Below are 12,719 nucleotides of genomic sequence, written 5' to 3' on the forward strand. Positions count from 1 at the left end.
AGGAAAAAAAAAACTAACAAAACCTATTCCTCTATGGGCTAGATGTTCCTTAATAAACCACTACACAACTTTTTGTGGTTACTCTTTATCTGCTATATCTACTGCTGATTACTTTTAGGCCTTCAAAATTCTTTGAAATGTGGAATTTAGCTTATTCTTTACCATGATTGCTGCTGCAATTCTTTTAATACACGTATTTTACTTATCTTTTGTGCAGACATGAAAATAGTAATTTTATTTTTAGCTCTGCTAAATTAAAAAGAAAAAAAAAAAAAAAAACACGACCTTTCAGAACATTCATTTTCTCTTGCAATTAAATGATGAAAACAGAACTCAAGCATAATTCTCAGATCACGCAATATGGCAGCATTACTTCCTTACTTTAAGAAGCTTAGTTACCATTTTCCTGCTTACTGCCCTGGACAGTTTCAAAATTGGGATATCCTTTTATCAACCAATCATCAGTACATGAAAACCTCGAACTCTTTACAGACACTGCATGATTTACCTTCATCTCCTGTTTATGTACTTGCAAGAGTAAGAAACACTTTTGGTACAAAATGCTAGTCCTATCTAGAGTTCCAAAATTTCAATAAAATAACACAAAACAAAAAGCCCTGCAGATCAATTTTTAAACTATATGCATTCAACAACAAATGTCAGAAATGTACTTAAAAACTACTTGTGCAAAGTTTTAAAGCTCTAAAAAATGAAGAGTGGTGTTTCTTTTTTCATTTTCCGTGATGACTGAATTTATTTTTAGACTTTTAATAGCAGTCTTCTTTAAAATTATAAAGGACCTCCCATGCAGCATCTAAAAGGATCTATAGAGCAGGTACAATAGAGATTGTATACTTGTATACATACTGTTGGTCTTCATGCACATTTATCCTGCAGCATAATGTTAAAATAAGTGATAACTGAAGAGATTCAGAAAAAAATTATGAAATCAAAATTATAAAAATCAGGAATTTCAATATGTTGTCAATCACTCTATAATAACATCTTTCTAATATTTACTTTCTAATAGTAAAATAAAAGAACGATCCAAGAACAGTTAAAGTTTAAGGTATTTAAAGTTCGCACAAATAGTAAGTAAAATACAAAATGTTTTATGTTTCATATACTTTAATCAAAGGATTTAACAACATGTAAATAAATACAATATGGGCAGCCTCACTATTTCATTCAAAACTTCAGTGCCTTGATAAAGAGGCCTCATGATCGCATGACCCACAATTGTGAAAAATTATCACAATCTGTTACAACGAAAATACAAAACCTAAATCAAAACAAAAATGGTGAATCAAATCTTACCCATTCTTGAAATATAAAACGTGTGCTCTTTGTAATCCTGTTTCCAAGAAAAAACCAAGTTCCTGTTCATGTGTAGTTGGTCCTGGTTTAGGGCTTCTGTTTTGTATATTCGTATTAATCACCTGGGAGAACACAAGAAAAAAATACAACAAAAATTATCAAGTTTTATAGACTTTCACAAAGAAGATAATATTTTACATTGGAGAAGTCTTTTTTATTTTCAGGCAGCTGATAGCAGAATAGTTCTATCCTTAATTCCATTCATACCTAAATATAAATCTTTTTTTGCTGTTGGCTATCCCTTTAATGGTAATTTCTTCACCAAGCAGAATGGCCTCTACGAAAAATTTTATAATACATTTTCAGAAGTTAATGTGAAGAACAGTATAAAAAAGAAATGCATGACAAAGCATATTTGCGACCTCACTCAGTAGCTGAGGTGATGGTATTTAAAATCTAAAACCCTGATAGGTTAGGAAAGAGTGCTGCAGAAAGAAGCACTGAAGATTAAAAGCTATATCCAGACAGATTTTAAAAGAAACAGTTTAGAAATGATTTAATTTGAATTAGTTGCATTAAAAATGGAAAATGATCAGCTTTCATTTGCCTTCATATTCACTACATATTCTACCAACCACTAAGAGACAACAAAAACAACCCAAAGCAAAAAAGCTCAGAAAATAAGAACGTGTGTTTATTTAAAAAGCAGCATCAATTACTTCTCTCCCTCTTCATTTTTTTTCTTTTGCTTTTCTGACCCCAACTTAGTACTTAATGAAGACTACACCATTAAATATTTTTAAGAATTCTCTGAAATACCACGAAGCATTTACACGCTGATCAGCATCCTGAACATACATAATAATTAAGAGTTATGAGTCTGAAAAGTCGCTTTTCAGACTACTAGCACAATTTCCTAGGAGGACAGAAAGTCACACTAGCTTTATTGTCTAATAGGAAGCATGCCCTGAAGTTCTAAGAAAACACGTATCATTTTCTTTCAGATGAATTACCAAAACGTTGGTATCATCATACCAATAACAGATGATCCACACAGTTCTTACCCTTTCTATCTCCTGAAGGTATAGGAGAGCAATATCCCCAGCCTTCTCATAGCACGTTACAATTTCTTGTTCACGGTCCACATGGAGGTTGCTAGCTGAAGAAGAAATTGGCAACTTCTCAAGACAGAGACCTGAAAATAAAACATTTTCAAAGGAAGCATTAAAAACTAATGTCATAAAATACTGCATCTGGAGTACAGTCAAGGCTAAACCCTTTTGATCATGGGAAGAAGCAAACAAAGAAATTACTGAAAAAAATTGAAAGTATGGTCCTCTGATACGGACAGAAATAAATAACACTGAATCCTTCTTAATGATTGTAAAACTATAAGAAGTAAATTTAGCAATTATGATTTAAACGAAAATTATGACATTCTACCACAGAGGTGTCCAGTGTCCTTCTATACCACTTTTAAATTACTAAAGACATCTTCACTTATCCCATGTGATCACAGAAACCACAGCAAGGTGAGGAAAGCACTCAACGTAATACCAAAATTAGCAACAAGCAAAGTAGCAACAGAATTAGCAACAAGCACCAGTACCAACAAAAGCAAATCCATTTTCAAGAAATAAGGGATCAGGAAGCGGAATTTTTGGATTTAAGTTTTTGTTTATCAAATTTCCATCTCTTCAATTTTCAGAAATCTCACTACACCCTCAGTGCAACAGGCTTGTGGCAAGCTTTACATCACCTGTCACCTATGTTATTTGTCAAACACTCATTCTCTGATCAGTCACCTGTTCCCTGTCTGATGCTACTTACCTTGCTATGGAATTACAGTACACACTAAACACAATTAACAACATGTTGGAAAAGAAAGGATTAGTATATCCTCTGCAGGAAGAAAATACTAAATTCCTAATTACAAATAATGATTTCAATATGCTTTTTGTATCTGTTGTCAAGACATTTTCAGAACAACTTCAAGAATCCAGACATGATCCTAAATCTGTGCTGGCCTACCGTGCTAATGAACGGTATAGGAGCTGAAAAATCACTATTAAATTGCCCTCCATACGCACCCTCATTAGGTCTTGCATTGAAAATAAACACAGCGTAAGTCACCATGCAGGCAGTTAGCAGTTTAAGCCATAGAGTCTAGGAAAAGTTGTGACAGATACATTTATTCACATTTATGTGAATGCCCACAAAATTCAATCCAACCAGCTTTAGTAAGAGGTACCTCTCTCTCATCAAGCACAGAAGTCTTCTGTCCATTTATTAGACCTATCCAACAAAACCATTATCTGGTGCTTTGAAGCCAAAAAATATCAAGGTTTTGGTTGTCTAAAATCAAAACTTAACAACATTCATTAATCAATGGTATCTCCTATACAATCCACTTCTATTAAAGTTATTTTCAAAATAATTAGAAAAAACATCTGGAAAGGACCTCGAGAACACTCATATGTCTATCTGAAAACAGAATTAAACAACAGCAACAGACGCTCTTCCAACATGTTGTTAAATCCTTGGCCTTCTTATGCAATTTATTGTAGAGCACAGCTATTCTTACAATTAATATTTTTTCCTAATGTCTAAATCTCCCTCCCTAGATTAAGTATTCCTAGTCTTCTTCACAGATTATTCCCTTCTTTACAAAACCTGTTTTCTAATTTCAATCTAGAAAAAGAAAGATGTTTCCTACAATTAATATCAATTTTCATTCTTTTCACGCTTCCTTGGCAGTTGATCATTTTCATCTCCTCTTGAGCCTCTCCAATGGGTTCTATCTATCTTGGCTCATTGTGCCTAAAATTGGATTAGAGTTCTACTTGGAGCCTCAACAGCACCAGGCAGAAAGAAAGAAAGAATAAAGAACTTCCTGCATTTGATATAGGATACTTTTTTTTTTTTTTTTTTTTTTAATACAAATCACTAAAACTTTTGTGCCTTCTTGTGCGTATTAGTAAAAGATACTCTTCTACTTTTGACATACAACAGATCTCCACATCATATTCTGCAAAACAAAAATAAGTCAGTATACTTTTCAAAAACTTACATGGTCCTAAAGCCTAGCAAACATTCAAGTAGACTCTCTTGAAAACCTGCCAAACCTGAGTACAACAGACACTGGACTTTTCTGATATGTTGTGGTTTTCATCTTAACATCTCTCTAAAAATTAGAAAATATATTAAAATAGTCTAGAGCAACTTATGCCGGTCTGCTTTCTTTCAATTTTTCAGTCATAACAAATATTCCAAGAGGAGGTTTGTTGTTATTTTTGGTTGGTTGGCTGGGGGGGGCTGTTTGTTTTTTGCTAATGGTATGTCATATATCCAAAAGATTTAACCGTACAAAAAGTTCAGATCTCCTGCTGCTTGAACTGACCCTCTGATAAATGTATGCTTGATGTTGGATAAAAAGCTTGCAGTGTCCTACATGAACACCTTCAAACTCAGAGGTGACCATAAAACACAATAAACAAGCAGCAATTAAAAAAATGCCAAATGACTGAAAGCTTCAGATAGTTGGCAAGTGGATCATTCCTCCCCACCCCTTCTCTCTCATGACACAAACAACAAGGGCCCCACAGTAATCCTCTATGACATGACACATATTACTCAGCCAGCTATTTGTAGAATTGGCTTGGATTTATTATTTATATTTGTATAATTTATGACCACAACTATGTTTTTTTTTTTTTTAAATCTGAAAAACTCAGTATAAGGACCTTCTCTCATTTTATCCGGGAATTTTCTTTAAGTTATGAAAGAATCTCAGTGCTCCATCAGAAGCTTTAAAGTAATGGAGAAAAAAAGTACAAAATTGTGACAGGGTCCTTTGACGAAGCACATAATACTATTTCTTAAAGTAACTTTATTATACAACTGTACTTAGTGTATTTTTCCTGGTATGCTTATTGCATTTTAAGCATGTAATACTCTACAGCCAGAAGTTAATTTGGAGAACTATCCTGAAACAACCACTTACCAGGATGGTTCAGAGACTTTATTTGGTTTGCTGACACAAGGAATAATTACAATTCAATACTGCATTAAAAATGAAAACATATTGACTGGAAGAAAAACATTGAATAAATTAAGATTTCTGTAACATGCTAAAATAAGAAGTCCCTTCAGATTCTGAGCTACTCATTTAACTTTTTCTTAAAAACAGATGATGGAGTGTAAAAATAATTATCAAAACACATAAAAGTATTTTTAATTTGAAATAGATATAAACAGTAATATAGCGATAACAACCACAAAATATACTACCCACTTCTTCGTAAGAATATTGTGAATGATTATAAATGAAATAAAATAAGGCATTATTATATTAGGCTCTTGTGGAAAAAAAAAAAAAAAAAAGTGGGGGGCAAGTGGTAGCTTATAGGATTTAGAAACACATGAATTTCAAAGACACACGTATCACCCTAAATCATCTGCTGACAATGTTCACATGCATTCGGACAAGGCAGATCTCCCCTCTGTGTTTATTTCCACACTTACCAGGCAAAAATCTGTTTTTCTGCCTCAAAAGGGCAAGAATTTCTTTAATTATTTGTATTTTTTTTGAGATACTCAACAAAGCATTGCATGCTCAACTCGTTGTTACAAAGTCAGCTGAGTTACTGCTACAAAATATTACTGCATTTGTTGTACAAGTCATAGCTATTGGTTTGTTTAGCCTTTATTCTTTATATTGTTTTAGCTTGAATTCAATAACATCACGCCAGCTGGTATCACAAATTGACTTTGATATTATGGCTTTTACGTTTAAGCCCTTCCAGTCAAAACCACCTTCAAGTAAAAGCTTCTAACAAACTGGGTCAGTTTTATTTTGGGAAGACACTTATCTCATACATATCTAGTCCAGATATCAAGCAAGATGACTCCTAAGGGAAACGAAAGTGAGAAGCAGTGAAATGAATACGAGTCCATTTTAGTTAAGCTTATGTGTTTTGCAAAGTAACTCTAAAATTGTTTGTCAGAATGGTAGAACAGCAACAAACAGTATTTGAACAAGAAAAAGGTATGGTTGATATTTCAATTACATGATAGCTTGTGAAGGTTTTCTTTAAATCTTTAAAACATGGATAACTTATATTTTTTATAAGATGCAGAAAACAAATAGTAGATAGTTTTATCACTTATTCCAAGTGATGTTCATGTCTGTATGCTCTCAAATCAGTGATCAAAGTTATACCAAGCCTTTTTTTTTTTTTTTTTTTAAACAAGTACTTTACAAGAGCAAACTAACTGCAGTATCACATACACACATAACCACTACCCAAAAAAAGAGGGTTCCTCATAAGAATGAGCAATAAACTAACAATTTTTAAGAAGTTCACATGAGTAAGATTTGCTTATTCTTTGCAGTTTTTATTTTGAGGACAATGACAGTAACTACTTTTCATTTTAATTCATTAAAAAGAAAAAAGTAGATTTCTGTAGCAAAACCAATTAACTAACATGCCCATTTCATTTAACAAAGTAAAACATAAATTGCTTAAAGGTCAAAAGGGAATCCATAGCAGATTTCAGATCTTTAGCAAGTGTTCCTACCACCCAGATCACTGCTGAAGCCATTAAAAACATACATACACACACACTGCAAGCCTGAGAAAAGCCTGTTGCATCTGTCACATTTACGGCATTTTGTATAACTGAGGATCTTAGAAGATGCAAGTCAGTACCTTGTCTGTGTAAGTGCTCATCAATTTTAGAGACCACAAGTAATAACTGTGGTTTATCTACTGTCTTCAGTTGTCAAGTCAAAGGACAGACAAAAACGAACAAAAAGTGAAAGACTATTTTATACTTAAGTAAACAAACATGTTTTTGCAGGAGGGAAAAGTTGCATGAATAGAATGTGTCCCTGGGTTTGCTTCCTGTTTTCCTTCGACATGTAAAATCCAAGTCTGAGTATCCATCCTTTATTCTTTCCTATAGGATATGCAAAGCAATACTGGTAAGTGTTCCATAGGCTGCACACAAACGAACAAAAGGCACCAACCTTTCATCTCTGCTTTTAAAGAAGCTTCGTATTTAGATCACATTTTTAGAACAAGCAATTATATAGATTATAGCACACACTTACTAGTAATTTTTGACAAAAAACTGAAACAACTCTAGTTACAGCCATCAAGGAACACCCACGGTTTATTGCTGAACTTAGAACGAGCACTGCTAATTTCACTCAAGTACAGGACTTATTTCTATAAGTCCTCAGTCAAAGATTATGCTTTGTGTGTAGAGGACTATTTTTTTTTTTAAGAAAGCAAAGTATAAACTTTTTTTTCCTGTCAATTCCCTACTGGTATTTGTAAAGTGTTAATAAAAGGAGGAAGACTAAGAATAGGCAGTAGGAGAATATATTTATATTAAAGTATCTCTTACTGCCGATAGATTGTCTTCATAGGAATTGCCCATTTCTTTACACAATATAAGGAAACAAAAGTATTTCATCTCCTTGTTTTTTCGAGTATGCTGGATTTTCCATCCCTCACATGCCAAGACACAGGGAAAAAAATCTCCAGCAACTGTTAGGACGCAGAATCTCCTTTATAGCTACTTTCATACCCAAGTAGCTCCTCAGAACAGGCATCAGAAAGGTCAATATCCTCTTCTCTCAGCAAACTTGAATTTAAAGAAGCTGCTCTGGCTAGCTAATTTTTCTACATACAGGGTACTTACAGAGAATTAAGTCCATTCTAGATGAAACTCAGAGTATTACAAGCACCACTTTCCAGAGCTGAAGACAGTATTACATCATCTATGCTCATACTGCAATATTACTTCATTAGGTTTTTTTTTCTAATATCAGAGTTATGCTAGTTCTTCAAAGCATCTCTAAGTCCTTGAAAGTTAAAAATAAAAATACACACACACATAAATATACACCCTAGTTTCTAATGGCAGGAACACTCATATCTTTTTTGAAGTGAATACTTAGCAGTTAATAAAACCAAAACAATATTTGGTGATTTATTATAATATCATCTGAAACAATATATCATAGCTGTAACAACATCTGCTGAGAAATGACTGGCCACACTTCTCCTCTAATTGTAACGGTTTCAAGTATTTGTATTTTCTTAACAACACAGAATAGAAGAACAAAATTATTTTCATTCCGTGTTTGGATTTCAAGCACCAGAGCTAAAAGCTCCATGGAAGGAAGCAGGACAAACCCTTGCTTTTCTCACCTCAACCCCTATTTGTACAGGAGAGATACAGACTTGGGAAAACCAAGCTTTATCTGAAAAAAGTTTTAAGTAGCTATGGCACAGGCTTCCCAGCCATGGTCTGCAAAACGTTTGCTGGCAAGCTGCAACTCCTGCACAGCAATATGGGAGGAGGGAAGTTAAGGGAAGTTGAGTTCTTGACCCATTACCTAATGAGGCTAGAGATCTCCGGCATAATGATTAAAACAGCTTTCATTTAGCTTTCTTCCATGAAGGGCTGCTTGGTGTCTGCTGACATGGGCTAGCAACACACAAGATCTCATTACAATCGCGTATGATTAAAGTTAAGTGCAGGATCTTTTCTAACTGCAAAGTAGCAATTCACATGCAGCTGACACTCTCACTGAACCTAATGAATATTTCCATGTTTCTGTAAATAGAACTAATTAATAGCCAATCATTTAACTTGGTAAATGCAACATTAAATTTGAATATGGGTCAGCAGCAGTAAAGGCCGTCTCACCTTACTCATCATACATCATCTAAATATAAACACAGTTATTTGAACAGGCAATATGAGACACAGAATGGCCTGCAGCAATAGGGTTACAGTCCTGTAATGTTGCAGTCCAACTTACATATGACATCTGTCACATGCTTAACAAGAACATAACTGTAATGCAGCACAGATATCTTGTCAGATACCTGCAGTAGTCTACTAATCTATGACAAGATAGTAAATATGAACAGAATTTCTTAACTAAAACCAAAAGTTTACAGCATTGCAGACTGTAAGGACTTATAAATTGCAATGTTGATCTCTGAGCATATGTGGAAAGATTCTCTGATTTGTAATGCCAAGTATTACACATCAATTTTTCAATCACATCTTGACTTATGCAGCATCACAATCGTGTTAACTTAGATTTTGATAACCTTATTTCCCAGCTAAATATATACTTGTAATTTGAGTGTCACTGAAAAGTTGCACCTCCCCAAATTAACACCTCGATATCCCACTGTGTATCTCATCTGTGCTTCCATAAGCAAACAAAAATTGCTTAGAAACAGAAGATACTGCCACGCATGGTATTTGAATAATGCCTGTGTGTGCTTTCCAGTATATTACCTCATTCATATACTGCTGAAAACTTGCACAAACTTAATTGTCCTGTTCCCAGAGAGCATATCCTTAGGAGAATATTAGCTTCAGTCATTATTAAAATGGATTCTAAATATACACTACCATGTGATAACAGTGCCATGCACATTTTTTTCTGGTTTGTCTTTGAAGAGAAGGGGGTAGGGGAAGTTGCAGCTAGGTACACAAGCCTAACTTGAAAAAAGAGAAAGACTCAGACATATACAATCTTTAGTTACTTCTTTATAGATTCATACCTTGTCTTATTTCAATTCTTTCTAAGTTAGGATTTTCCTCAGTCTCAAAATTGAGCATTGTCAATTAGATTGATCTAGTGAAGAACTTAAACAGATGATACTAAAGAGACAAAATTAACCTCTTATAATAGAGGTTTGGAATTCTTTTCAATTTACAAGCCATTTGAAAATTACCCCCTTAATGTCTTGTTCAAAATTGTGTTTCTGAAATTTAATACTGCAGCTATTCCAACACAACACCTTCTATATACACAGAATAGAACAGAATCACTCAGAAGCACAGCATCAAAATTAGCTTTAAAAAATCACAATAGTTCAAGGGTGTAAGACCAGAAAAGTATGCCCATCAACAAAGTTAACCACATAGAAGAAGAATGTCTTTCACTACTCTTTCATTTTTAACTTGTGAATTTGATGAAATGATGAAGAAAGGCAGAAAAATACCAGAGCTGTACTCCATTCAGGAGTACTGCTTTGTGGTAGCTACCTTCTCTCCACCTCTGGGTGACAAATAACCTGAGCAGTGCTGAATCCTGACCTATGATAATCAAGTTTCTGAAGTTTAGCCTCATGCGTATTCACTTGGCTAGTCTACTCTATGCTGTTTTAATGGACACAGCAGCAGATAACGTTTCATCAGACTACTCTTCCATCATCTTCTACCCAAGAAAATGCATTAGACATTACAGCAGACAACTGCATTTGTTGTCAGAAGCCAGAAAAAAAAGCTCCCCTTCCCCCCTCCCCCCCCAAAAACACCACCAGCCCATTAGCTTTTTGATCTCCATGAGACACAGCAGTTCTGTATCTTGTAAAGTTCTCAGATATAGGTTCACAAAACTAACTAACAAAAAACAACAAACAACTTGGTGGATAATGCATTCAGACATGCTTATCTGAAGAAATTTTAGTGTCAGTTGGAATTTTCCTCTTGTGATTTTTCTTTGCCACATCTTATTTTTTAACAATAAAAATATATATACCTGCATATGTTTATGTAAACATGTTATATTTATGTATGCCCCCATATGTTTGTATGCATACATATATAAACACACACACAAATACATGCACATGCTCCAGAGTTCAGCAAGTGTTTAAGGACCTCACTTGCTCTCCAGTGTTCCAATTCAGTTTCCTCTCCCCACAATTGCCACTACTGCTTTTCCTCTTCTTCTTACTAGCCATTAGTAGATAAAGCTCCAACAAAGCTTAGCTTGAACCTGACCTTGGACTCATTTTGCACCTCATTTCATTCATACACACATGCTGAATCTCTCTTTGCTGTGAAGGACAGAAATACATACTTTCTCTGTTGTGCAAGGGTAAAAGTGCACAGGCACAAAGCAGGCCATTTATGAGGGCTTGCAGTTGACTTAATTGTCTAGGGTTGCAGCATAACATGCTCATTTAAGTACCTTGGTACAATTGCAGAACAACATTTCAATTCAAGCATCCTACTCAATCCCTCACCTCTGTTACAGAATGAAAAGCTCAGAGTAAAAAGGGAAGCTTTTATGGCAGTCCTACCTCAAGGGAGGAAATAAATTAAAATTAGCAATTAAAAAAAAAAGTTACAATTAAAAAAATATATAGCAATTAAAAACTACCATTAGTTTTCTGCCTTACAGCTTCATCAGGTAAGCACATCAGTGCCTGACCACTATAAAACAGGATACCAATATCCTGTTGACTACAAATCCAGTGGAACTGGGTTTGCCCAAAACTGGATTGAAATTAGGGAACTGAAACGGGTATTTTTACAGCCTCTGCATGTTGCCGTGCTGAGCAGTGCAGCCAGGCTGATGCATGCACAGAGGCATTTCTTGGGAACATGGTGATCTGCTCATGACTGCCAAAGAAATAAAAGCTAAATACTTAGAAAACTTCAGATATTCAGGTTATTCTTGAAACCACAAGCAGAAATACAAGTCACAGCAAAGGACAAAATCCATTTAAGAATAACTTGTACTTAGTTGGTAGTAACTACAAGTCTCCAATCACCTCTGAAGAAGCCCTTCACACTGTAAAGTTTTGTAGTCCACTCTTACATGTGGAAAATAGAAATTCCAGGGAGGGGAGGGAAGAGGAGGGAAGGAGAGAGGGAAAGAAGAGGAGAATTAACTGCACTACTGCATATTAATGTTCACTATTTACCTGTCAGTTACTCTAAATGTTTCTAAACTTTGAATATTGAATTTAAGACTGCTCCGAGACTTCAGACTTATTCTAGAACACACAGGAGATCAATTCTGGAAATGAGCAGAGCAAATGGAAAAAAGCAGTAGTCAGCTAGTTTGCCCAGGTAAGCTGAAATCCAGTCACCCAGTAGAAGTGACCAAAGCAGTGAAGTCTGATCAAGATTAGATCAGGTGTGATAAAACAGATTTCAGTGTTTAAGTAGAAAACTTGAAATCAGATGCAAGAAAGTAAAAGCATATCTAGGCTGCAGGCACGCCTTTTTTCCCTTTCTTTCTTTAAAAGCTGAATCTACAAAATATTCTAGGGTAGAGAAGAAATTAAGGCAAGACATGTATTTACTATTTTCTGATCAATTAATTTCATGTGAACTGAATGATACCAATCCGTTCTGCAAAATTAGTGTCTATTTTTCAAATGTTCTATATTCCTATGAAGGAAAATAAAACAGAGCCAGAAGACTTGAGCTCTGGGAAAATATTCAATTAACTTATTGGGATTCCTTGGAGATAAGCAAATCTATGCACTTACAGTTGATCGAGTCCAAGACTGCATTTTCATAGGAAGAAAGTGACAAATTCAACAGTCATCTTCGCAGATGGG

At 34.7% G+C, this 12,719-nt stretch overlaps 1 protein-coding gene across 4 annotated transcripts in view; it reads right to left on the bottom strand.

Moving 5' to 3' along the window:
* TTC7B (tetratricopeptide repeat domain 7B) overlaps positions 1-12,719 on the bottom strand; it is a 134,878-nt gene that overhangs the window by 101,770 nt on the left and 20,389 nt on the right. For all 4 annotated transcript variants that reach the window (XM_035327796.1, XM_035327795.1, XM_035327798.1 and 1 more), the window contains exons 4-5: positions 2,382-2,512; positions 1,318-1,439 (exon numbers count right to left, since the gene is read on the bottom strand). In XM_035327796.1, the coding sequence (XP_035183687.1) occupies positions 1,318-1,439; positions 2,382-2,512 (253 nt within the window). The remainder of the gene's footprint in view (positions 1-1,317; positions 1,440-2,381; positions 2,513-12,719) is intronic.

This window comes from Oxyura jamaicensis, chromosome 5 (genome assembly GCF_011077185.1).
Source record: "Oxyura jamaicensis isolate SHBP4307 breed ruddy duck chromosome 5, BPBGC_Ojam_1.0, whole genome shotgun sequence".
Taxonomy (NCBI): Eukaryota; Metazoa; Chordata; class Aves; order Anseriformes; family Anatidae; genus Oxyura; species Oxyura jamaicensis.